We start from the raw sequence: 26,465 nt of genomic DNA on the forward strand, positions 1-26,465 counted from the left end.
TCAGTCTTTGGGCCGACCTGGCCCTGGGCGAGCCAACGTATTCCCAAGCCCTGTGGGTGCCAAGGCTGCACTGGGCTAACAGATAATGATGACATGCCACCCCTGACATACGCAGCTCGGTTGTTTTAAGTTTATGGTGTCCTGGGGGGATATTTGAGGTCCTTGGGGAGGTTTGAGCCACAGTCCCCCAGGGGGCATTCTCCTCTGCCACCTGATCGTCTTTTCCGCAGTCGTGTTTTCTTGGAATCCCCAGTTATCTCCCCGCCAACACCGTTACTGAGGTAGGGTAGACCTAGCCATTGTTCACCATTCATCAAAATTCCACCCAGCGCCAGAGTGGTGTTCACTGGTATAGTCCATGGTGACCAGTTAAGTCCCCTGTGAATGAAACACAAACTTAACTCGCCTAGCTGGACCGTAATTGGGCCAGTGGCTACATAACCCTTTAGGAGTCTTGAGGACCTTGCTTTCAGTTGCTGGATACCATCACTTGATCTCAAGGAAGTTCAACCAGAGATGGATCATCTTGTCTGATCGCTAAATGGCCTTGTGCAGACTCATGCAGAAAGGTAAGTGTGCAATGAGGGTTGTAATTGCAGATATAGCAGAGGTTTGGCTTACAATCTTGTCCAAAGATCACTGTTTATCTCATGAAACCCTTGAAGAGGTGACATTCTTAGCGCACAGGCCCCACCCTTGTAGTGCAAGGATGGAATTAAGGAGTCTATACCAAAATAGTAGCCATGTAACGAAAATCAGAAATAAAAGTGATCTTCGTTGTCTTGTGACTTAACCAAAACACATTCCAGAGGAATGTCCTTTGATGCCACTTTTGGCGAAAAGGTTATCTTCTGTCTAGCTGATAGCCCTCTCCCAATGCAAGAATGGTGCATAACAATGCATGCCTAAGAAGTCCTGACTCTCCTTTTTTGCGTACATGCACTACTTTGCAGATCCTCAGGTTCCTTCAATTCTTCTGAACAAAATTCTTAAATTATCCTAATATTATAAAAACCTGAATAGAACTGCCCGTGATGAGGATGTCGTAACACGTCTTTGTAAAGATATATGTTTTGTTTTTAAAACATTTTGTATCATTTGAAAAATATACAATTGCCTATGTGGCGTTCTTTTTATTTTTTTATAGTGGGTATTTCATTAGTGCACATTTATGTCAAATTTGTACAGAGACAGAATTGTGTTGGTCCAAAGAAAGAGGAAATGGGCAAAAAAGACAAGTCACTTTAAGGAAGCCATGTGGGACTGCTGTCCCATTATGCTGTGTAGCAACAGATTAGTCTCGGATCCTTTTCCGCTCTATGGCACGAAAGTCTGAGCACACCTGGCTCTTTGTATGCTTTTTTCCTACTAGAAATCTAGTATTCATCTAAAAATGTTGATTTTACTTGAGCTTTATTTTGGTTGAGCTGCAGAAAGCCATTCTTTGATGTAGGTAAGTTTATATTCGAATGGATTGTGTCCTCCCACGTATTCCTCATCTTGTGATAATTCGTTTCGCCAGCTTTGCTGCATCAGAAAAAAAAATTCCGGCAGAGGGCGCTGTGCTTGAGGTCATGGCGTCGAATGTCCCTCGACGGGCTCCGTACCGTGTCGACATCACCGCTGGTATAAATGGCTCGAGCCGTGCCCGTTGGCTTCAGTTCCGTTTTTCCGATTGCTTCGCAACTTTTGAACGGCGCGTTTCAGTATTTTCTATCGAAAAAATGTCTTCTTCTTCGTCCGCTTCGAATCCCATGACGGGTTTTAAGAAGTGTAGTGATTGTGGATCGAAGATGTCCATCACCGATCCCCATCGTATTTGTTTATGGTGTCTGAGCTCAGACCACCGAACGGGCGACTGTGGTTCTTGTCAATCGATGACTGAAAAGGCCCTGCGTGAGAGGAAAAGTAAGTTGGCGGTGGGGCGGGAGGCGTCGAAGGGCTCTTCGAAAGCCTTGTCAAAAAAATATAAAAAATCATCCGAGACTAAAGAATCGGAACGCCGTAAAAGGCACTCGAAGAGATCCTGATCTCGTAGCAGGTCGACACGATCTTCTTCGTCTTCCTCAAAAAAGCACAAGAGGAGACCTAGATCTCCATCGTCCGATTCGTCATCTGAATTGGTTCGATGCCCGACTAGATCAGATTCCCCAGCTAAATGGGAGAGCTTTAGGAAGAAAATGTTGCATGTCTTCGAGAACGTGGCCTCGACCCCCTCGAAGAAACCACAGAAAAGTCAGACCCTGGTTGCTCTTTTAGACGACGCAGGGAAGTCGGGAACTACAATGGCCAAACCGAGTAGTACCCATAAGTCTCGAGTCGACAAATCGGCGAGAGACCCTCGAGGATCGAGTATCTCGCCGATCCCTCATAAAAAATTAAAATTATCGAAGTCGGTTACAACTTTATCGATGCCATCGGCGCCGCCGACTTCGACGTCGAAGCCTACTTAATCTTCAACGCCTTTGTCGAAGACTTCCTCGAGTGTGTCGAAGATTCCTTCGACTCCTTCGATGACCACCTCGAAGAAAACTCTGATCCCATCGACAACTTATGAGGAGGAAGAGAGTAGGGTAACACCTTTACCAAGATCTGACTTTTTTAAATCCATGTCCTCCATTTTTGAGGAATCTTGTTCAGTGGAAGAGGACATCACTCCCCATGGAGTAAAATATGGAACTAGACAAGTTCCAGAAGAACTGGTAGATCCTCAGTCTAAAATGAGAGACCTGTCTGAAACTCTACATTCTGCCAGTGGTGTGGACACATCACCTGAATTGGAGTTTGCTGCACCTGATCCTGCAGACCATGCAGACTCAGGGTACAGGAATCTGATGAGTAGGGTGATTGAGTATATGGGTTGGGGAAGAGCTTCCCCTACATTTGAACAGGATGACATGACGGATATTATAGTCAGAGGCCCTCGGAAAGATCCAATTCTTCCTTTTCATAGGGCATTACAGAGAACAGTAGAGAGAAACTGGGAGACACCAGATAGCATTGCTTCAATAGATAACAATCTCCCAAAAAAGTACAGAACTTCGTCTTCTGATCCAGAATACCCGAGTAGACACCCTACTCCAGAAAGCTTGGTAGTTCAGGCAGCTAATACATCCAGGCAGACAGCATACCCAACCATACCTCCAGACAGGGAGGATAAAAAGGTTGATGCCTGGGCTCGTAAGGTTTTTACTTCGGGTAGCATGGCCTTAAAATCTACCAATGTAACCTGTACCCTGGCCAGGTTCACACATACCCTGTGGGAATGTATTTCGGCGGCGGCTGAACATATTCCGGAAGGCGAGGAAAGGGAAGGCTTCCTGAATGTAGTCAATGACGGTAAGGAGGCAATGGGGGAATGTCTCCAGTCTGGACTGGATACTGCTGATAGTATCAGTAGATCCATGGCTTCAAGCACGGTACTACGCAGGTTTGCATGGTTGAGGAAGTCTGGGTTCGCATCGGATGTCCTGAACAGGCTCCTCAACATGCTCTTTGATGGCTCGAGGCTGTTTGGTAGTAAGGCTGATGAGAGCCTAGAAAAACTACAGACCTCGAAAGCGGCAGCAAAGTCCCTTAGTGCCTCTATGCGACAGCCCCAGAGACCCTATTCGGGCACATCTTCCTGGAGGGGTCGTCCTTTTCGATGCTACTCCTCTGTTAGTAGAGGAAGAGGAAAGGCCTTTCAAAGGGGCAGAAGAAATGTCACTCGTGGTGGACGAGGAAAGACGACAAAGCCATCTTCAGGAACGGCATCTATGCCCTCAGCCGCTCCTGCAGCCGCCTCCAAATCTCTCTGAGGTATTATCTTACAAAACACCAGTGGGAGGCAGGATCTCAGCATCTGAAAAAATGGCGGGACATTACTTCAGATGCTTGGGCACTGGAAACAGTAGCTCAGGGTTACTGCCGTCCTTTCCTAAAAAGACCTCACGATCATCCACCGGGAGCCAGTTCGACCAAGATTCCAGACCCGCTCCTTTGGCAGGAAGTTATAACCCTGCTAGAGAAAGGTGCAATAGAACATGTACCTGTAGCGGAGAGGAACAAGGGTTGGTACTCCCCTTATTTTGTCATCTCAAAGAAGGATGGAGGATTGAGACCCATCTTGGACTTAAGAAACTTGAACAAGTTCCTCAGGAAGGACAAGTTCAAGATGGTAACCCTTTCTCAAATCGTTCAGGCTCTCCAGCTTCAAGACTGGTTGGTATCATTGGACCTTCAGGATGCTTATTTTCATGTGCCGATCCATCCCAAGCACAGAAAATACCTGAGGTTCGCAGTTGGTGGTTCTCACTTTCAGTTTCGAGTTCTGCCATTCGGGCTGACCTCCGCTCCGAGGGTTTTCACCAAGTTGATGGCAGTGGTGGCAGCGAGTCTCAGGAGAGGGGGGGATTCACGTCTACCCCTATCTGGACGACTGGCTAATAAGGGCACGTTCCCCAGAACAAGCTCAGGAACACCTGTCGATCACCTGCCACTTCCTCCACAACCTGGACTTCTCCCTCAATTTCAAGAAGTCCCACATGATACCATCCCAAAAACTCCAGTTTATCCGAGCATAGTTGGACATTTCCTCAGGCAAAGCCTCGCCGCCCGAGGTGAGAGCTCTCCACATCCAGCAGATGGTAACAAAATTCCAGAAAGCCCAGCACCTGCCGGCCTTCGATTTCCTGAGGTTGCTTGGCCTCATGGCATCCTGCATTTTTCTGGTGCCAGAAGCCAGATTGAGAATGAGATCTCTCCAATGGGCCCTCAGAACTGAGTGGTCCCAGTTCTCGGGGAATATGTCAGATCTTCTGCAAGTCCCGAGCGCAGTTCAGGATCTATCATGGTGTGCTTGCAAAGACAACATTCTCAAGGGAGAATCCTTTTGGCAACCATGGCCGGAGATGACAGTAGTGATGGACGCCTCACTCACGGGGTGGGGAGCACACACCAACGATCTGACAATCGGCGGACGTTGGTCTCCATCGGAGTCCAAACTACACATCAACCTTTTGGAACTGAGGGCAATCAGGCTGGCTCTGAAGGCCTTCCTGCCCTCCGTACAGGGAAAGAATGTCCTGATAATGACGGACAATACAGTGGCCATGTACTACCTCAACAAAAGAGGAGGCATAGGATCACTACCTCTGTGCAGAGAGGCAATGCAGCTCTGGTTCTGGGCAATACGAGAAGGAATCACTCTATCGGCAGTTCATCTAGCCGGAGAGCAAAACGCGGCGGCGGACGCTCTGAGCAGGCAGAGTTCAGATTTCCTGAGTTAGCTCAGGAAGTCCTTCTGGAGATCTTCGCCCTTTGGGGAACCCCTCGGGTGGATCTGTTTGCAACCTCAGTGAACCGAAAGTGCGATCAGTACTGCTCAAGGGAATTTCCTCCGAGAGGAGCTCTGGGAGACGCGTTCGTAGTGGATTGGGATTTTCCCCTGCTGTACGCGTTTCCTCCAGTCCCTGTGATTCCTCAAGTAATCGGGAGGTTGAGAAAGTTCAGGAAACCCATGATCCTAATTGCCCCGGATTGGGCCAGGAGAACGTGGTACCCGGACCTTCTGGACATGTCCATCTGCCCTCCAGTACGTCTTCCACAAAGAGAGGATCTTCTCTTGCAAGAGGAAGGTCGGGTTCTCCATCCAGAGATCAACACGCTCAACCTTTCTGAGAGGTTGAGATATAAGGATTGGGATCTTCCGGATGACGTTATGGAGATTTTGCTTTTGGCCAGAAGGCCAGCAACAAAATCCTTGTACCGGTGTCGTTGGAATAAGTTCAGTAACTGGTGCAAAGATAGAGATGTGGACCCTTTTCAATGTGGCACACCAGTGGTGCTTTCTTTCCTGTTGCATCTAGCCAATCTGGGGCTCCAGATAGGAACAATCAAAGGATACCTGGCTGCGCTTTCCATTTTTAAGCGTACCTCGGAAGAGGTTTCTTATTTTAAAATACCATTAATAATACAATTCCTGAAAGGACTTACAAATGTATATCCACCAATACCATTCCATGTTCCAACTTGGGATTTGAATCTAGTTCTTAAATTCTTGACATGTATACCATTTGAGCTTCTGCACTCATGCCCATTGAGGCTTCTGACATTACAAACTGTCCTTCTGGTGGCATTAACATCAGCCCGCAGGGTTAGTGAACTACAGGCTCTCTCATGTAAACCTCCATATACCACTTTTTATAAGGACAAAGTAATTCTGAAAGTTAAACCATCGCTCTTACCGAAAGTAGTTTCCGACTTCCTTTTGTCGCAGAAAATTGTTTTACCAACATTTTATCCTCCTCCTCATTTGGGAAAAGAAGAGGAGAGTTTACATAGGCTGGACCCCAGAAGGGCCCTTAGCTTTTACATTTCAAGATTGACAAAATTACGCCAAGACGACCAGCTTTTTGTGGGATACACAGGTCGTAAATTGGGTTTAGCGGTGACCAAACAAGCCATATCCCGCTGGATTATTCTTGCTATATTGGAATGCTACAGACTAGCGGGGAAAGACCTACCGGATGGGCTACGTGCTCACTCCACAAGGGGAATGGCCACTTCTGCGGCTTTGATGAGGGGAGTCCCGGCAAAAGATATTTGCTTAGCTGCAACATGGGCATCAATACATACTTTTACCAAACATTACTGTTTGGATACCGCATCCTCAAATGAGGGTTTATTTACCAGAGCAGTACTTCACTCTGTACATGAAAACAAAAACTAGTACTCCCGCCTCCAGATTGATCACTGCTATGGGAGTCTATCACAAGATGAGGAATACGTGGGAGGACACAATCCATTCGAAGAACAAGTTACTTACCAACTGTAACGTTCTTTCGACTGAATGTTCCTCCCACGTATCCCTAATCGACCCTCCCAACCTACCCCGCAGTATAGTTTATACTTTCTTGCAATTTCCTCTCATGATGGGCCTATCAGTCACAGCATACGCCTATATGTTCTACGAGTATTTCCTCGAAAAAACAGACCTGAAGCCAACGGGCGCGGCTCAAGCCATTTATACCAGCGGTGATGTTGACACGGTACGGAGCCCGTCGAGGGACATTCGACGCCACGACCTCGAGCACAGCGCCCTCTGCCGAACATTTTTTTTCCGATGCAGCGAAGCTGGCGAAACTAATTATCACAAGATGAGGAATACGTGGGAGGAACATCCAGTCGAAAGAACGTTACAGTTGGTAATTAACTTGTTCTTCTCTTTGTTTTATTTCTTTTATAATCTTCCTAGCCCTTCCTGCAGCGCAATGCTTTCACTTCATAAATTAGCCTTCTTTGGTGGAAGCACATCCAGGGGAGACGACAGTGCTGTTTGCACAGTTCCCCTTCTAATTTACACACCATAAAGGAATGTCCAATTTGTCAGAGAAGGGCCATGTATGCATCTAAAGGATAGGGAAGGCATCTGACTGATAGCCTGGCAAGCCACCTTGCCATGCTCAGGGTATTTAGGTTGCCACAACCCCATACAAAACTGTGAAGCAAGCCTTCCTTCCCTGGTGAAGCATGTGTGGCAAGCTCTAACCCCCAAGGGGATCCAACAGAGCAGTGGCACAGCACCACTGCTGCCATGTGTTGACTTTGATGGCTTTTTCGCATATTGTGACCGACATGTTTGCATCAAGAGATTCTTCATAGGTAGAATCCTTCCTAACCTAGAGACCTTCATTTGGTTTGCGTGTTTGAGACCAATCTGCCTGAAATCAATGTAGAGTAGGGTAGGCGTGCGGCTTTGCGTGACAATCGAATGCAATGTTTCTTTACTCATGCACCATACTTAATTTTTAAAATGTTCACTGAACATAACATTGAGATTTTCAGTAATTCTAAAACCCATGATATATAATACAAAAGACCAAAACATAAATAGAGAATATCTGCTACTCTACAACATGTAGCCCCTTTTTTACCCCAGACTCCCTTCTATTTCTTTTTTAGATTTGCAATCTTTTATCCGGTGTACATTTTTGCTTGGATCGTATTGTTACTAACTGTTAGGGAGATTTATCATTTCCATGCTTCATCCCCTCTCCTAGTGAGACCCCCAGCACTTTTTGCTTGACTTCTAGACCTTTTTCTTTCAATCCTGAATGAGTGGAGCCTGTTTCCACTCATTCATTTTTGTGGGCTCCTTGTTGGCAGTGTTGCTGAGGGACCCTTGGGGTCCTCCTTTAAGATTATTTTTCTATATCCTCAAGTAACAGGAATAGAGATATACTTAGTATCTCTCCCAAAACTATATAGTCAGTCTACCAGAATGCCTGAATAGGTCTAGCTCCCACAGGGGGGGGGGGGGGGGGGGGGTCAGGCTGTCCTGATTGGACAGCCAAATTCCCCTTTCTGTAAAATGCTGAGAGAGATTGCAGAGGAGTATGTGCTGGAAATGTATAAAAGGTGAGGCTTCTGGAGTGTAAAGCTAGTCGGCCACAGGAAACAGAAGTAAACGAAGAAGACGACGATCAGAGATGCCTGCAGACCCTTTGCAAGACCGTGAAGTTATCACTGCTGTCCTGACCCCGTTTTTAAATGGATTGTGTCCTGCAACGTATTCCACATCTTTGACATGTAATGTCCACAGCTGTGCACTTCGGAAACTTTTTCAGCAGAGGGCGTCCTGCGTCGATGACGTCGGGTCGATGTCCCTCGAAGGCCTCCGTCAAGGGCGGCGTCAACGGATGTTGTAAATAGGACGCACAGCGCCCGTAGCCTCACTTCTGTTTTTTCCGCGAACGTGTTGCTTCGTGAAACTCGGCGCGCCTCGTGTGTTTATCGTTGGTCTTTTTCACTCCGCGGTCTGGCTTCAAGACATGCCGGGACTGCAGTTCGAAAATGTCGATCACCGACCCACATCACATTTGTGGTGCTTGGGCAAGTTGCACGACACCAACAACTGTACGAAATGCGAGTCGCTGACTGCCAAGGCCTTGCGGGAGCGTAAGGGGAAGCTCCAGGTAGGTAGGGGCTCTAAGCCTAGTAAGTCCCGAAAATCTAAATCATCCAAGGGGGTTTCCACCGACGACTCTCCTCGTCGGGAGGTGGCCCGGGGATCTCGGTCCCGGAGTGGTTCCTGCCATTCTGCTAATTAGTCTCGGCACTCTAAGAAGCGCCATCACCGGTCGCCTTCCCCGTCCTCCTCAGAGGATGGTGTCTCGAGGAAAGTGGCATGCCCGACGAAGTGTCCTCGACTCCGGAGGAATGAGCTGCCTTTAAGGAGAAGATGTTAGCGATATACCAATCGCAGGGCACGGTTCCAGTTGCGCCTTCTAACGAAGCCGGCAAGGAACGGTCTCGTACCGCGGCTCGCACACCTTCGGGCTCGGGTCCGCAACACGACTCGTACCGGGAACCTTCGAGGTCCCGTTCAGACAAGGCTCGGGAAAGTCGCCAGATACATGCTTCCAGGTCTTGGTCCTAGTCTCCAGTGAGACCGCTGCAACCTCTTAAGGGCTCGAAGCCGGCGTTGACTAGGTCGGCGCCGTGTCCGTCCGACTTGGAGGTCAACGCTTTGCCGTCTTATCAGCCGATGGCGCCATCGGCACCAGTGTCGACGCCGAAGCCTTTGGCGATCACGCCATCGCCCTAGACGTCTTTGGGTATTTTTGCCTGTGGCGTACCCGGATCTCGTGGATCCTCCTAGAAAGGCTACTGGGAAGTCTGTGAGGCCAGTTTTGGACTCCAGGCCCTCTTCTGTCCCCAGGCCAGGCTTTCAACTCCCTCTGGATGACATTTATGAAGAGGAAGAAAGGTCTGATTTTGAAGACCCTGGTGTGAACTTGATGTGGCACCAGTTTTTTCTGGAGACAGTCAATTGGAGGAGTTGAGGCAAACCTTTCATGACGCCAGTGGGTTGGACACTTCTCCGGAAGTGGAATTTGGTAGGCTTGAGCCTGGGGCTCATGTTGAGTCTTCATACAGGAGGCTCATGGCTAGGGTCTCAGAATATCTGTACAGGACGATCTAACGGACATCTTAGATCAAGGTGCATCTTCTGACCCGGTGGTCCATCTCACCTTACAGAAAAGGGTGGCAGCTGCTTGGCAGTCCCCAGAATCTCTTCCGGCTGTTAATAAATCTTTGGCAAAGAAGTACCACCCGCCCTTCCATTAGCGACGCCAGCTATTTATCCATTCACCCTACTTCTGAGAGTTTGGTGGTTCAGGCGGCTACAGCCACCTCGAGGCAGGCGGTGTACTCTACCATCCCTCTGGATTGGGACGACAAGCGCTTCGACGGTTGGGCTTGGAAGGTATTTTCTGCTGGGTACATGGCCTTGAAATCGGCCAACTCCACTTGTGCCTTGGCAAGGTTCTCACACACTCTGTGGAACTGTTTCTTTAGCGGCTGAGCATATTCCAGAGGGGGAAGAAAGGGATGGTTTCCTTCCTCTCGTGCAAGACGGCAAGGATGCCATGTAAGAATCCCTTCAGTCGGGTTTGGATACGGCAGACTGTGTTAGCTGATCCATGGTTGCGAGCACCGTTATACGCAGATTTGTGTGGTTGTGGAAGTCGAGTTTTGCTCCGGATGTGCAGGCCCGTCTTCTGAACATGTCCTTTGATGGCACACATTTGTTTGACAGCAAGGCTGACAAGGCTAAATCTTTAAGCGCAGCTGTGCGTCAACATCCACCTTTTCGTCGTAGGGGACAGCAATGGAGGGGAGGTTCTTTTTGTTACTACTCCTCCTTTGGTAGAACGAGAGGGGCCGCCAGCCAGCGAAAAAGTACCCATGGTGGTCTGGGAAATCGTGGTGCCAAAGCCGCTCAAGCAGCTGCCTCTTTGCCTTCAGGCACTGCTGCAGCCGCTTCCAAACAGTCATGAGGCCATGTTCCATGGTTCGCCAGTTGGGGGCAGACTGTCTCAGCATCTCGAAGAATGGCGGGCCTTTACTTCAGATGCGTGGGTTCTGGATACCATAGCTCACGGCGACTGCCTCCCCTTCCTTCAGCGGCCTCACGACAATCCCCCGGGAAAACTCTTTGAAGCTTCCGGATACGCTCCTTGCACAGGAAATCTTAACCCTGCTAGAGAAAGGCACTATAGAACTGGTGCCTGTCGCGGAGAGGAACAAAGGATGGTATTCCCCTTATTTTTTGATCCCAAAGAAAGACTGGGGATTGAGACCCATCATGGACTTGCGTTGGTTGAACAAACATCTCAGGAAGGACAAGTTCAAGATGGTTACTCTTTCTCAAGTCCTCCAGGCCCTTCAGGATTGGTTGGTGTCTCTGGACCTACAGGATGCTTACTTTCATGTGCCGATTCATCCCAAGCACAAAAAGTACCTGAGATTTACGGCTGGTGACTCGCACTTTCAGTTTCGGGTCCTGCCTTTCGGATTGACCTCTGCCCCAAGGGTCTTCACCAAGCTGATGATGATGGTGGTGGCAGCATACCTCAGGCGGCGGGGGGGGGGGGGGTTCACGTCTACCCCTACCTGGACAACGGGTTGATCCGGGCGCGCTCTCCCGAGCAAGCGTTGGATCACCTCGGTCTCACCTGCCGCACCCTCCACAGACTGGGCTTCTCCCTGAATTTCAAGAAGTCGCATCTGACGCCTTCCCAACAGCTCCAGTACATCGGGGCTATGTCGTCCTTGGGGAAGTGCTCGCCTCCCAAGGTGAGGGCTCATCACATTGTGCAAATGGTGAACAAGTTTCAACATGCCCAGAGTCTACCGGCTTTCGAATTCTTAAGGTTGATCGGCCTCATGGCATCCTGCATTTTTGTAGTGCTAGAGGCAAGGCTGCGGATGAGATCCCTGCAATGGGTCCTCAAGATGCAGTGGTCGCATTTCTCAGGCAAGATGTCGGATCCCGTTCAGATTCCACTCTCGGTCGCTCAGGATCTTCTGTGGTGGGCCAAGGAAGGAAACCTGATTAGGGGGGGAACCGTTTTGGCAACCGTGGCCGGAGGTGACTTTAGTGACGGATGCTTCCCTCTCATGATGGGGCGCTCATGCCAACGACCTGACAGTCAGCGGTCGTTGGTCTCCGTCTGAGTCCAAACTCCACATCAATCTGTTAGAGCTGAGAGCCATCAGGCTAACCCTGAAGGCTTTTCTGCCATCTGTACGGGGGAAGAGTGTCCTGATCATGACAGACAATACAGTGTCCATGCATTACCTCAACAAAAAGGGGGGGGGGGGTCACTCCCGTTGTTCAGAGAGGCAATGCGGCTCTGGTTCTGGGCCACCCAGCAGGGAATTTTGATCTTGGCAGTTCATCTGGCCAGAGACGAAAATGCGGTGGCGGACACTCTGAGCATGCAGAGCATGATCTCTCACGAGTGGGAGTTGGCCCAGGAAGTCCTTCAGGAGATCTTCACCCTTTGGGGAACCCTGCAAGTGGAGCTCTTCACCACCAGTGTCAACCGGAAGTGCGAGAGATTCTGCTCAAGGGAATTTCCTCCAAGAGGACCCTTAGGAGACGTGTTTGTAGTGGATTGGTCATTCCCACTGCTGTACGCATTTCCTCCAGTTTCCATCATTCCTCAAGTGTTGCGCAGGGTACGAAGGTTCGGTTCCCACATGATCCTCATTGCTCCGGATGGGGCCAGGAGAGCATGGTACCCTGACATTCTAGAAAATTCCATCTGCCCTCCATGCCGTCCTACCTACCGGGAGGATCTGCTCTCATGCGAGGGAGCTCAGGCTCCCCATCCAGAGGTCAAGACTCTCAACCTTCACGCTTGGTATCTGAAAGGTTGAGGTATAAGGATTGGGACCTCCAGGATGACGTGATGGAGGTGTTGCTTTCGGCCAGGCGGCCTGTCAAAAAAATCCCTGTACTGTTGCCGTAAGTTCTGCGACTGGTGTAGGGGTCACAATGTTGATCCTTTTCAGTGCTCCATTCCTATGGTTTTGTCTTTACTTTCATTGGCCCACAGGGGCCTTCAAGTGGGTACCATTAAGGGTTACCTGGCGGCGCTGTCTATCTTTAAGCACTCGTCTGAAGAATGTTCTTACTTTAAGATTCCTTTGATTTCTCAATTTCTTAAAGGACTGACTAATGTGTTCCCACCGTCCCCTTTCCAGGTGCCGGTCTGGGATTTAAATTTGGTTTTGAAATTTCTCATGGGTGCTCTATTTGAACCTTTGCACGCTTGTGCTTTGAGATTGTCCTTCAAGACTGTGTTCTTGGTTGCGGTTACTTACGCTTGCAGAGTGAGTGAATTGCAGGCACTATCCTTTAAGCCATCCTTTACTGTGTTTCACAAGGACCGGGTTGTACTGCGGGTACGTCCCTCCATTCTACCCAAGGTATTATCTGAATTTCATTTGAGTCAGAAGGTGGTTCTTCCATCTTTCTACCCTCCTCCTCATCCTGGTAAGGAAGAGGAGCGACTCCATCGGTTGGTTCCTAGGAGAGATCTGAGTTTTTACATCTCTAGGATGTCCAGGGTCAGAGTGGACGATCAACTCTTTGTAGGATATGCTGGGCACTGATTGGGCCAGGCTTTTACCAAACAGACCTTGTCCAGGTGGATTATCCTCACCATTACGGAGTGTTATCGATTGGCGGGTAAGGACCCTCCTGAAGGGTTGCAAGCTCATTCCACTAGGGGCGTGGCTACTTCCACCGCCCTCCAGCGAGGTGGGGGGGGTTCCTATTAGGAATATCTGTGATGCTGCCACATGGGCTTCAATCCACACCTTTGGTAAACATTACTCCCTAGATACTATCCATGGTCAGGATATGGCCTTTGGAAAGGTGGTTCTTTATTCCGCAATCTGATTGGGTACTCTAAATTCTTTTCCCTCCTCCATTTACTGGTACAGCTTTGGGAGTCTGTCAAAGATGTGGAATACGTTGGAGGACACAATCCATTCAAAGAACAAGTTACTTACCAACTGGTAAGGTTCTTTCGACTGGATGTTCCTCCAACGTATTCCACATCGCCCTCCCAGCCTGCCCCTCTGGAGAATTTCCTATGCAATTGCAGCTTACGTTTCCGCAACGCTATGTGCAGTCAATCAGGCATGAGACTGGTGCCACACGTTCTGAGGGAAAAAACTTAAACTGAGGTTACGGGCACCGTGAGTCCTATTTATAACATCCGGTGACGTCACCCTCGACAAAGGCCTTCGAGGGACATCGACCCGACTTGGTTGACACAGGACGCCCTCTGCTGAAAAAGTTTCCGAAGTGCTGTGGACATTACATGTCAAAGGTATGGAATACTTTAGAGGAAGATTCAGTCGAAAGAACTTTACCAGTTGGTAAGTAACTTGTTCTCCTATGCGAAAGAGGAGCCCCGAAGAGGACTCCTTCCCTTTTTGCTGGTGGGAACAACCAGTCCCAAGACTAACTTTGAAACAGGACATCTGTTCGAGGTCTTTGGAGCTTGCAGAGTTGCGGAAGCCAAATACCAGGAGACCTGCTGCCTATTTCGAGTGCATCGCCGTGGAAAGGCCGAATCATCCACATCTTTACTGAACTCGCAAGGACACTCCAGAGATCCGATCCAACTTGCCCGGACCCCCTCACCAGAGTGTGGGAATGCAGGCAACGAAGAAGATTGACCGGGTGATCTGTGTCCTTTGTTGGTGCTGCTGAAAGTCCATTGTCCTGCCTTTCGTCACCAGACCAAGGAATCCGGAGGTAGGGTCCAGAGCTGCCACATCATGGAGGAGGGAACACGAACACTTTCTTCAAACCAAAGGTACTGTGGGGAAAAGAGTATTGCTTACCTGATTCCAAGAAGTCGCTCCAGAGCGTTGGAGTGCACATACAGGTGTCCAGGGCAACCCCCCTTGCCTCTGACACAAGCCACTGCTTTTGTCCCCTTCTCAAGTCCTTTTTAAAGTCTCCTTTGTTAGTTGCTAACTTGCTGATTTAATAACTTTAGACACTGGAAGAAATCTGCAGGAACTCTTCATAATTCGCTGTTTGTAAAGACTTCAAGCCCTCTCCGAACTGTCTCTAGCTAGGGTTGTGTTTTTTGGCCTTAAAATACTTGCCAGGCAAAGAAACAGTCTCTAGAACCTTGAACTAAGCTCATGTTGCACTAACCACTTATTTTCCTCCCTTTAAGTGACTTTTCTTTATCTGTTTGCAGAGTAAATGCATTACTGTACGACCTCTTGAAAACCGCATGAGTGCGCAATAACCGATTAATACGATAACCTTGCCTTTTCCCTTCCCAATGTTGCTACAAATGTAACTGCAAACAAACACAAAAGTGAAGGTGCCCTTTGTAGTGTATTTTCTAGTATTCCTAAGTGTTCTATCATAAACGTCCGAAGTATTTAAAGTGATTCTGGTGTAAATATAATGAATATATGTGGAAGTGTTTCTTGGTTGTGCCTGTCTAGCTAAGATTCAGTGTACTTGCCTACAGCTCACATCTTCCTCTTAAAATAAGCCAGAATGCTCTGCCACACTACCAAAGTCATGAGCTAGTACAGGCTGATAGTAAGAGTTGGGGGAACTACAAACCACTGGGATAGCTTACTAAAGTCTTACTGCCAGTAGGACTTTAGGAAAACTCTGCTAACACTAACGTGTTAGGAAAATAACATGTAGTTTCTAAGATTGCCTCTCTTGTCGTCCACATCCGCTAATTATTTGCTTTTTATTGTTTAAATCGTATCCATGGCTACGTGATTACACATTGGGATACTGGAGCTCATACCGTTTTGTTCATTTTTCTTCAGCGATGGGTTACCAGCAGACAAATGAGATTTGAAGGTGGATTTCAGGGTCGTTGCAACAAACTGGTGGACGGCTGTTATTCATTCTGGCAGGCTGGATTACTGCCACTTATACATAGAACACTACACGCTGAAGGTGAGTCCTCCACTCGCTAGGAATGATTGCTTTTTGATTCAGGGACATTGAGTCAGGGTTTTTCCAGGATGATGTTCTGTGTACATGGATTTAGGTTGTAATGACATTAGCATTAGTTTGTTTTTATTACTCCAAGAATCAATAGGACCTTGCATATAGACTTCCCGAGTTCTGCATGTTTTGCTTTTAACATGTTAGCTACCCTCCAAACAAAGCTAGTTGTGTTTTCTAGATTTGTATCTGAGCTATCTTTGCTTGCCCGCATTTGGACTGCTATTTCTATCTATTTAATTCTTGTAAAGCGCTTCTCGCCCGCAGGCCTCAGAGTGCTACACAAAAACAAGACTTTAGACAACATAGCACAATAAACAAACAAAACATATACAAGTAGCAAGAACACACCAGCGGTGGCTCTATAAGAAGCAGGAAACTGGGGCTCACACTGAGTCTTAAGTTTGAAGATCCCATTGACAAATATGTACACATACTTAAGAACCCCGGAAGATTACTAGTTCCACACCCACCACAATGCAATCCCTGTTCTTCAGGGTGCACCAGTCATAAATTGTTGTTCTGCATAGAAACTTTAGATCAGAACTTCTGACTATACCCAGGCCTGTTCTTAGGCAAAGCCATGCCAGTACTTTATTGCGCAAGGCTTCCCTTAGTTCCATCTCACTGGGTACATCCACATTAGTGATGATAAAGTTCCTGTGATCAGTGGCCAGATTTCTTGTTGGGCCATCCTTGGGGGGGGGGGGGGGGGCTGGGGTAGACGCATAGAATTTTCTTGCACGTATACTCTGCAGATTAGCTGATTTGGGAACACTATCCACAAACCTAGACATGCCAGCCAAACATGACTTTGCTTTCCTCCCTAAAGCAAGAGGAACAGTGTTAGCAGACTGTAAGTGGAAAATTTCAGAAGTAGCAGTTGAAGCAGAAACAAGCACAGGCGATGTTACAGCACACTGCAAACAAGTGGACGGATCTGGTGCGACTTGTCCGTGATTCTCCAGATTCCCTGGAAACAAGTCAGTTTGACAGAAGCTGTCCACTTTTTCAGTGACGACATGTGCTACTGCAGAAGCATGAGGGTCAGAAAGGGAAACATTTTCAGCTTTAAAGAAAATGATGGCTCTTGACAGATTTCTGTAAATGCTCCAACCAAGTCGTAAAGTCATTAAAATGAGTACAGTTAAGTTCAAATATAATTTTTTCCCTAGGAAGATTCCATGACTCGAGAGGGATTTTGTTCAGGAAGCGAGTAAACCGATGAAATAAAATCCAGATTAAAAATAGGACTGACTTTGTCCTGGAGATGATTTCCAGTGGTAGGGAGCATCGAGGAGGCACAACAGCTCTCTTCATATTTAACAGGAGACAAAGCCCCAGACACAGAAACCATGGACCTGTCCGGAGAGCTACCCATATCAAAGGTCAGCACTCGGAGAGAATCAACAATGGATACTGTGGAATACACAGGTATGCACAGGGACTTTAATAAGGTCAGGAGAGCAATCCGCCTATGTAAAGGAAGAAGATTGTGCATAGACAGTGATGAAACCTTTGTGGGTAAAAACAGGTCACTTGAGTTGTGTCATCTCCTACTCAGTCCTTTTACATAGGCGTTTACAGTAATGAACGCCTTTTCGGTTGCATCGTTCAGAGTTGCTCCACGGTTCACCGTTGGCATTAACATGTAAGAAATGAAGTTATGAAATGCTTTTTTCAGTTTGTGTGCAGTATGCATCAATGTCAAGGAATGTATTTTAGGATCCCATTTTAACACCAGGAATTCCTGTGGATTTATTGTTGATGACTTTGGGAACAAGCACCTTTTGTATCTTAGATAATTCTCTTTTATTATTATTATTGAGCGCAGACCTAGCTTTGAGAAGCAATGGAGCGCTTTACAGAGGTATACAATAATACAGATGCATAACGGAGCGCTTAACAGCAGACCAGATATACAAAGTGCGTAGGATACAGAGGAGCACTAAGAAGGGGTACAGTTGTAGCGGGGAGGAGAGGGGCGGACATCGTCTAGCGGGGCAGGTGCTACAGGGGGCGACGTGTTGGCCTAGGTGTTGAGAAGGAGAAACTTCTTGAAGAGGTGGGTCTTGAGTTCTTTTCTGAATTGTAGGAGCAAGGCTGATGCTGACTGGAAGGAGGTGCCATGGTCATGGGGCGTAGGCAGAGAAGGCTTGTTTTTGCGTCCTTTCCTTTTTGCAGCAGCAGATTTCAAGTCTGCTGGTGCTCTGTCTGCCAGAGATTCTGAGTTTCCCCATGAGCTAGTTTGGTAACTTGAGGGCAACTACCTTATAGATGCTGCAGCAAGACTTGAAGGTGAGTGCGTGCAGTTGGAGCCAGTGAAGGTCGGGGTGATGTGGTTGTATCTGCGTTTCGACCCTTGATGAGGCGTGCAGGCGCATGTAGGACACTTCTCGGGGACACTAGGGATGATGACATTATTAGCACATGCTTTTCGGTTGTAAAGCCATGTCTGTCCCTGTGGCTTCAATTTGAATAAAAACCTAGATTCAAAAGCTCTGTGTTGCTAGCGGCAGTTGTACAGGACATCTGCTTTCATGCTAATTTTTTAATAAGAACATTTCTCATGCCCATCTCATTCAGCTAATGCAGAAACTGTTGTGTTTTTTTTCTAATAAGGTGGTGTGTACAGTGAAAGGTTGAACGTATTTCGAATTGTTAAATGGAAAACTTCTGTTTGTCATTGACCTAGTGTTCTTGCCATGATAGCTGTAAGGATTTGCTGTAGGCTCTCAAAACTAAAATGGTTGCGTTTGGTTGCTAAAAAATTAAATATGTAGTTGTATAGAAGGAAATTTGACCACCTATTCCAATGTACATAATCAGTGCCACCAGTCCACAGCAGCGTTGGGATATAGGTAAAGGTTTTTTCACTTGGTGCATATCCTGCTAAATGTCAATAATTGCAGTGTCTGCAAATATGGGGACAATGTAACATAAGATGTCAGTATTTTGAGGAGGATGGAGCTGGGGGCTGTATGCTGTGGCCTGTCCCACTTTCACAAGGCTACCAAGCCCTGGTGTTCTGGGTCTTTTGGGCCCAGGAATACATTACCCATAGTTCCTGGTGGCTGGTAGGAAGCCAGCTAGGAACTCAATTTAAGTCACCCCTTCGACCATGCTGGTTGCTGATAATTCCTGTACACGTCACTGGCAAGGCTGGGCTCTGCAGGACATTCGCTAGCTCCGGTGAGCAAACTTACCTGCATGCTGCTTCAGCAGCTCTTGCAGGCCCCCACACAGCGACTAAGCGGCGGTCAAAGCGGAGACACTTACTCCCATGCTGCTCGGGCAGCAACATCTGCCTAATTTGCATGCCGCTTCCGCAGCCATTGGTACGCTCACACGCACACTGTTTCGGCAGCATCAACAGGCTAATATGCACACTGCTTCGGCGGCAACAGTAGGATTCCTTGCACGCTGTCTTGCGTCCACTGCAGGTCGCCAACAAGGCCCTAGGGGGACAACAGCTGCCTGCGACTTTCAGGACACAGTTCCTTGCAGAAAACTACAAGCCCAGGGAAATTGTGGGTTCCAGGGCCCAACGATAAGTGGGGATTTGAGGTCAAAGGGGGCATGAATGATTTGATAAAATCAGACTAGACTTGGTTACAGGTTACGCCAATTTTTCCTTTAGGAAAGAAACAGCCCAGCTTCATATTAAGCTTGTGTGGAAACTGGCTTTACAGACTGCATGGACATCTCTACCTATGCCTACATGTTTGCTAACACATTTGTTTGTTGATTCTGGGTGTATGTGTATTGATGCTTAGCTGCTTGCTAGATGTTTGTTGCTGCTTGATGTACATGTTTGAGGAACTTTGATATTCCATGTCTGCAACTAGTAAGGAAATGTGCTATAAATCACGTTTGTGCTGGGCAATGCAGTTATATACACTGCATTATGTGGGTGTTGAAAAGGACGAGGACAGGAATCCGGATTAAGTTGAGTCTGGGCCGTGGTGGCGCTGTGGAGCAGCCCAAGATGGCTGCTTAGCTTTTCAGCTCTGTGCATAGTCAACTGGAATCCTTCTGTGGTGGCGGTCCATTGCTACATCCAGCCCCGTGATTCGGCCCACACGAGTATGAAGTTGCCGAGCGACTGTGTGCCGAAAATCTGGAATTTTGCCCCACCTGCAACATGGGCTTCCTGGAGCGACTGGGGACGGCCTGGATGCTGCGTAGTGCTGGGCGCACGGACTGCCTCGCCCGCCTTATCAACCTAAGTGACTGCATCGACGGTGGTGGGCACTGCAATACTCGCCGCCGACTGAGGGCTCCGGCAGCACCTGGGGATCCAGTCACCTGCCGGAACTGCTGTTTGGAACCAGCCGCGATGACTCCTTCCCAGGGGGCCCACGCCAGTGTGCGCCTCGCCTCCCTGGCCCTCCCCCCACCTCTTCTCACCCCGAGAGTCGGAGGCATCAAGCCCGTCCCTCCTCCTGCGTGGCCTGCGGCCCCGGCTCCGGACTTGATCTGCGGCCGGGCTGTGCAGTCTGTCCGTGTGCCCTGCACCTGCTGCTCCGGTGCGGCGTCCACCACGGCAACTGCTGGTGCGGCCCGCAACGCTGTGGCCGCTTTCAAACTTAGCACCCCGGGGCCGACCGGGGTGACGGGACGGTAGGCTAGCCCCCCTGCGGTGACTGATGGCTCTGCTGTGAGGAGCTGTGCAGCAAGCCTTCTAGAGCGGGCCTAATATCACAGCCCACGCATACGGAGCCCAGCACACACCGTAACACGGTAGGAACTGCCTGATTGCAGCAAGCTGCGCGTCCCTAACCTTGCCCCCTGAGCAGCTCTTGGTTAACGCTACGAAGTGAGCAGCTGCTTGGGCGCAGGCTTGGCCCGGGGGTGTTGATCCTATATCCCCATATTAATTGAGGGCTGCAAGCAAGCCAGCATCCTACTTCATCACCATTACATGCTGGATGGCCCCAGACACACTGCATCACTAGAACCACTGTTCTTTTGTGATCCATCTGCTGGGCTGTCTGGGGCCCTCAAGGACACAAGGCAAGGACCATCAATCGGCACTCTACATCCTTGGTTTCAGAGAGACCCAGGGGCTTGTCTGCTAATACCCTGTCTATACTCCAGCGTGACTCCTTTTGGCGGACATGTCCTGAACTGGAGAGTGCTGCACCTAGAATACAACATAGAGCACTTCTTACACACCACTCGCCCGCCAGCTCGCTCCACCGTGGGGGTCCTGTGCTGCGTATTGGACACTCCTAACACCATACACCACTACACCCTGTGACTAAAGTGGGGGAGATACCTCAAGAAATTAACCTAAGGCTCCAGCCCTCGCCGCCCCGCATATCGCACCTTGAGCTTCGCGCAGGAGGGGGGCCCACCGCACTATACACTTGCCCCCACTCCCAGCTCGAATCTCAGGCCGCCCCCCCACCTGGGTTTTACATTGCAACTGCTCGGAGCATAGCACACAAGGCTAAGATATTGTGTGACCCCATCTCCGCACTGACTGTAGGTGGTACACGACATCCGTCAGCAACTGCGAGGTCGACCCACACTCAGGATGAGCTGGTAAGATTGGTGTCATGGACAAGTTTGCAAAGGCCACCATTAGAACTGACCAAGGACAGCCCTCTACTGGTCAAGACGACGGAGATGTACAGGTGGAAGCCACTGACCCTGTCCTTGCATTCATGATGGAATCCATGGCCAAGAACTTTGCCTCCTTTCATGAAAAGCTGGAAAACATAAACGCTAATGTTGCGTCACTCAGACCCAAGCTAGATCAGCAGGGCTTCAGGATCACGGAGGCGGAAACCAGGATCGGCGCCAACGAGGACAGCATCATTACTCTCCAGGACACTGTGTCCACCCTAGTTTGCGATATGTAATCAGTCAAAGCTAAATGTGATGATCTGGAGTCCAGGTCACGGAGAAATAATATACGCATCATTGGTGTCACGGAAAATGCGCTCAAGGGCCCGCTTGAACTGGCAACGGAAAACCTACTCAACGAGCTGCTGGACAACCCGGATCTGTCTCCCTTCTTTGCAGTTGAATGGGCCCACAGAGTGCTGGCCCCACGCCCTAAACCTGGTGATTTCCCGAGGCCAATCATAGCAAACATCTTAATCTATAGAGACAGAGATCAGATACTCCAACTCGCTCGAGAAAAGGGTGAACTTAGACTGGATGCGCAGACCATCAGAATATTCTCAGACTTCTCCACTGGTGTACAGCAGGAACGTCTACAATTCATCAAAGTCAAAAAACTGCTTGGAGAAAGAAACATCGCCTACGCCATATTGTTCCCAGCTCACCTGAAGTTCACCTTTAATAATAAACTGTACTTTTTCAGTGAAATTTATCAAAGCACATATTCCCCTTCATGTTCCCGCGGACGATCTGATGGAGAATAACTGAACTCAATGAGAGATCCCATGTGCTGCTGGCTCTGTCTTCAGATCTAAGTTGTTAAGGCTAATGTGTAACTAGTACCCATATCACTTCTGGCTCATCTGTACTATTGAACATAAATGGGCTACTATACCCAGCCGCCCCATACTGTTACAGGTTGTTTCACATTTGTCTATTTACCTACTTATACCCTGTAATAAACGGGCGACCCCCGACCCCACCTCCAATGCTCTATCACTGCTACTCTCTACTTATGTTTAATCTTCTTTGGGTCTGCAAACTCAGAAATGGGGCCCACAGCTCCTAACCCAAGAGGAGCGAGAGAATGGCCGATCACCACAAATACTGTTTGCAATGTTATGGAACCCATAGGTTCCCATACAAGTTGGCTGCACGGCAGCGGCCCACACCGCTGCAACTGCAATGTTTGTTGTGTTCCGACTGCACGAGAGCCCCTTTTGGGCTGCTGCAAGGGTTGTGCCAGGTTGGGGACAGCTCACCCTCGGGAGAGTTGAGGGGAGGGACAGGCACACTGCCGGTTGGGGATGGGCAGTGAGGGTGGAAGGGTGGGATGTGGGAATCTTGGAAAAAGGCAGTGCAAACATGGCACTACACACGATGGGTAGACAAAGCTGCTTAATCATCGGTATTCATTGGCGTATACGCAGGCACACATACTGGGATGTTGGTTAAGATGTCGTGGAATTGTCTGGGGGTTAAACAACTACACTAAGGCCCGCAAGATTATTGCATACGCACAGAGACACAGGGTTAAGGTCCTCCTCTTGCAAGAGATGGATGCCCTTGGACACCTTGCATCGAGCTTGGCTCCCTCCTGGGGCCTGAATAGGTTTTACACTACGTACTCCACACAGTCTAGAGGTGTGTTGACACTGCTCCATAAATCTGTAAAATTTGTACTGAAGAAGAGCCTCGTCGACCCTGAAGGGATATATGTTATACTTCACTGCACATTGGCAGGTCGTGAGTGCCTGCTGGTGAACACATATGGCCCTAATGTTGATGCCCCTGAATTTGATAAGGTGTCCTCCACTTTGATGGGGTGCATTGGGGTCCCCGTTGTCTGGGGGGGAATATGAATCTTATACTCGATAATGATCTAGACAGGACAGGCACAGCATCCAGAGTTCACTCCCAAGCAGCTGGGAGACTACTTACACACATGGCATCTCTAGGATTGTGGGATGTCTGGAGGACACTACATCCTCAATCTCGGGAATACACCTTCTACTCCTCTGTCCATGACAGCTCCTCTAGAATAGACCCGTTTATGACCGCGGGCGATCTCATTGGTAAGGTTAATGACGCTAATATCCTGGCCCGCACTTTGTCAGACCATGCACTCGTGACGTTGAGCTTGGAATTTGGATCCCCCCTCCCATCGCCTGGCACATCAAATCCGAAGCATTACTTGATGTGGTGTTCAGGGCCGAGATCCTCTCGGACATACAGACCTTTTTTGAAACTAATCCCCAGCAGGACACTACCCTCGGGGTTCGGTGGAGGCCTTTAAGGTTTACATTAGGGGCATGGCCATCTCACGAGAGGCGGGTATTCTGAAAACCATTAGAAATTACCTTCAACGCTCTGAGACTAGACTCTGGGATCTGGAGCGCGAGTGTGTGGCGGACACTACGCCGTCCAAACTGGCACAAATCAGAGTTGAAATGGAAACTTTTGAGTCCCATGCGCTGCAAGAAATTAAGTACCTGGCACGACCGATCGCAGCGAGGCAATACGGGGAGGGCGAAAGACCTAGGAGAACACAGGCTAGACTAGTTCGGGCAGAAGGGACCTATATTGAAAGCATCAAGGATGCACAGGGTGTTCAACAATGGTCGGATCAACAACTTCTCTCGAGGTTTGCACAGTTTTACACTGATTTATACTCTCCACGACAAGTACACAACACACAGGATATCCTGGATCTGCTGGATCAAATTCCTATGACTCTTGTGTCCCTTTTTTTTCCTGCACATGTCAGACCTACCCTGTTGGCTGCCTTAAACCTAGCACTTGGAAATTACTGGCTGCACTACCACTGTTTGTTGCCTTTATTATTTATTTATTGTTATGTATCTGTTTCTCCTCTGCTTCGCACTTTCCACTTCTCCCCCCTTCCATGCACTTTCCCCTCCCCCTCTCCCATGCACTTGCGCGTTCTCAATGTCACTGGGCCTAGTAAGATCACTGTTTTGTTCTCCCCTGTTCCCCTCCCTTGCCGCGCTCTGTAACACTTGTGTACGAGCGCGATAGAAATAAAATATCAATATCAATAAGTCCACTCGTGAGCAGCTGGACGTTCCTATAACACTAGATGAGATAGTCCAGGCCATCACTGACCTCCCGCGAGGCGAAGCCCCTGGCCCCAATGGCCTCATTGCGGAGTTCTACCAGGAACAGGTCGCCATCCTTGCACCTAGATTGCTAGAGTCTGGAACGAGGCACTACGCGTATGCATTCTTCCCCCTTCAATGCGCGAGGCAATAACAGTTCTCCTCAAACCTGGTAAGCCTAGCGATGAATGCGGGTCCTACAGGCCCCTCTCACTTATGAACCTAGATACAAAGATACTCGCCAAGACCCTGGCCAACAGATTCCCCTTGAATTATCTCGTTCACGACGACCAAATTGGTTTCGTCCCTGGACGCTCGGAGACTCTTCAATGTTCTATCAAGAAAAGACCAGGATGTAGAAGCTGTTGTGGACACACTGGAGGCACAGAAGGCCTTTGACATGGTCTCGTGGCAGTATATGTGGGCAGTCCTGGAGAAAATGGGGATGGGCCCTAAAATGATCCAATTTATCAAGATAGTGTACACTTGCCCCTCCGCCAGAGTCTTGCTCAACTCATTGACCTCGCACTCCTTTGAACTGCAAAGGGGTGCGGGTCAGGGCTGCCCCTTCTCCCCCATCCTCTTTGCTCTGGTCATCGAACTGATGCGGATTATGTCAGGGAAAGACATTCCCGCAAGGGCATACGACTAGCGGACCGATATAATATAGTTGTATGCGGATGATGTCCTTCTGTATGTTAGGGACCCCTCTACGCATCTAGATCCCATACTGAGAGACATAAACAAGGTAGGCACCTTCTCGGGCTTCACGATTAACTATACGAAGTCTGAGATATTCCCCCTCACCAGCGCAGCTCAGCGGCCGAATTGTGAATATCCCCTCCGTTGGTCACCTGATGGTATCCGATACCTAGGGGTCCAGGTAGCATTGTCTAAATCTGCTTTAATCGCTGGAACTATACCGCCGGTGCGAAATACATTGAATCTAGGGTGACAAAATGGCAGGCCCTACCGCTGGTTGGCAGACTCTCCTTGACTAAGATGGCCCTGGTTCCCAAACTACTATACATATTCGAGAATGTACCAATTTGGCCGGGGAAGAAATATTTTGAGGAACTACATGCAATGGGCTCTCAATTTCTGTGGCATGCAGGCGCAGTCTGTAAGAAATGGCAACACATGGCCCTGCTCTACGAGAAAGGGGGATTCGCGGCTCCGGACCTGGCCCTATACTGGATAGCGGCCCAAGCACAATTTGCCATGTATTGGTATAAACACCCCACTGCCCCCCCTCATGTCTGGTTGGAAAAACTGGCCACGCCCAAAGTCAACACTATGACTCTAGTTCTTCAACACAAATACATAACTGAAGCCCTAACGGACCCCATTTCGTCCACTCTAGTGGCATGGCAACGCCTCCTTCACTTTACATCCACTCCCCACCCTTATTACAAGTGGCTTCCCATATGGTGTTTCCCGGGGCTGACACCTACTCATGATAAATCTCTTTCCCAACATTGGTCGGGCCTGGGGTACCATGCACTGACAGACCTATTCCCAGAAGGGAAGTTCATCACCCCACAGACGTGGCGCACTGGCCACACACGCTCGGCTCTGGATATGCAGCATTACTATAGACTACGTGCCGCATGCCGGGGTATGTGGTCATCATTTCCAGAGGAACCCCCAGATACCCCTGAACTTCAGTACATTGCCAATTCCGACAACAGTCGTAATATAGTGTCCTCTTTTTACAAATTCTTACTGGTGAAGGTCCCTGACGAGACTCCCAAGGCTAGAGATGCCTGGGCTGCAGAACTCGATCTAGATGTCACGGATGGTCTGTGGAAGAGAATGTGTTCCCACACGAGTAAGTTCTCCCTGAACTCCAGATATCGCTGCAT

The 26,465-nt window shown here is 48.8% G+C and overlaps 1 protein-coding gene across 1 annotated transcript in view; it reads left to right on the forward strand.

The window, feature by feature from the left end:
- The window catches only part of FNTB (farnesyltransferase, CAAX box, subunit beta), a 501,476-nt gene that overhangs the window by 367,149 nt on the left and 107,862 nt on the right, over positions 1–26,465 (forward strand). Inside the window, exon 9 of the mRNA XM_069638668.1 lies at positions 15,664–15,796. Within this exon, the coding sequence (XP_069494769.1) occupies positions 15,664–15,796 (133 nt within the window). The remainder of the gene's footprint in view (positions 1–15,663; positions 15,797–26,465) is intronic.

This window comes from Ambystoma mexicanum, chromosome 14 (assembly GCF_040938575.1).
Source record: "Ambystoma mexicanum isolate Mex_15411 chromosome 14, UKY_AmexF1_1, whole genome shotgun sequence".
NCBI classification, from domain to species: Eukaryota; Metazoa; Chordata; class Amphibia; order Caudata; family Ambystomatidae; genus Ambystoma; species Ambystoma mexicanum.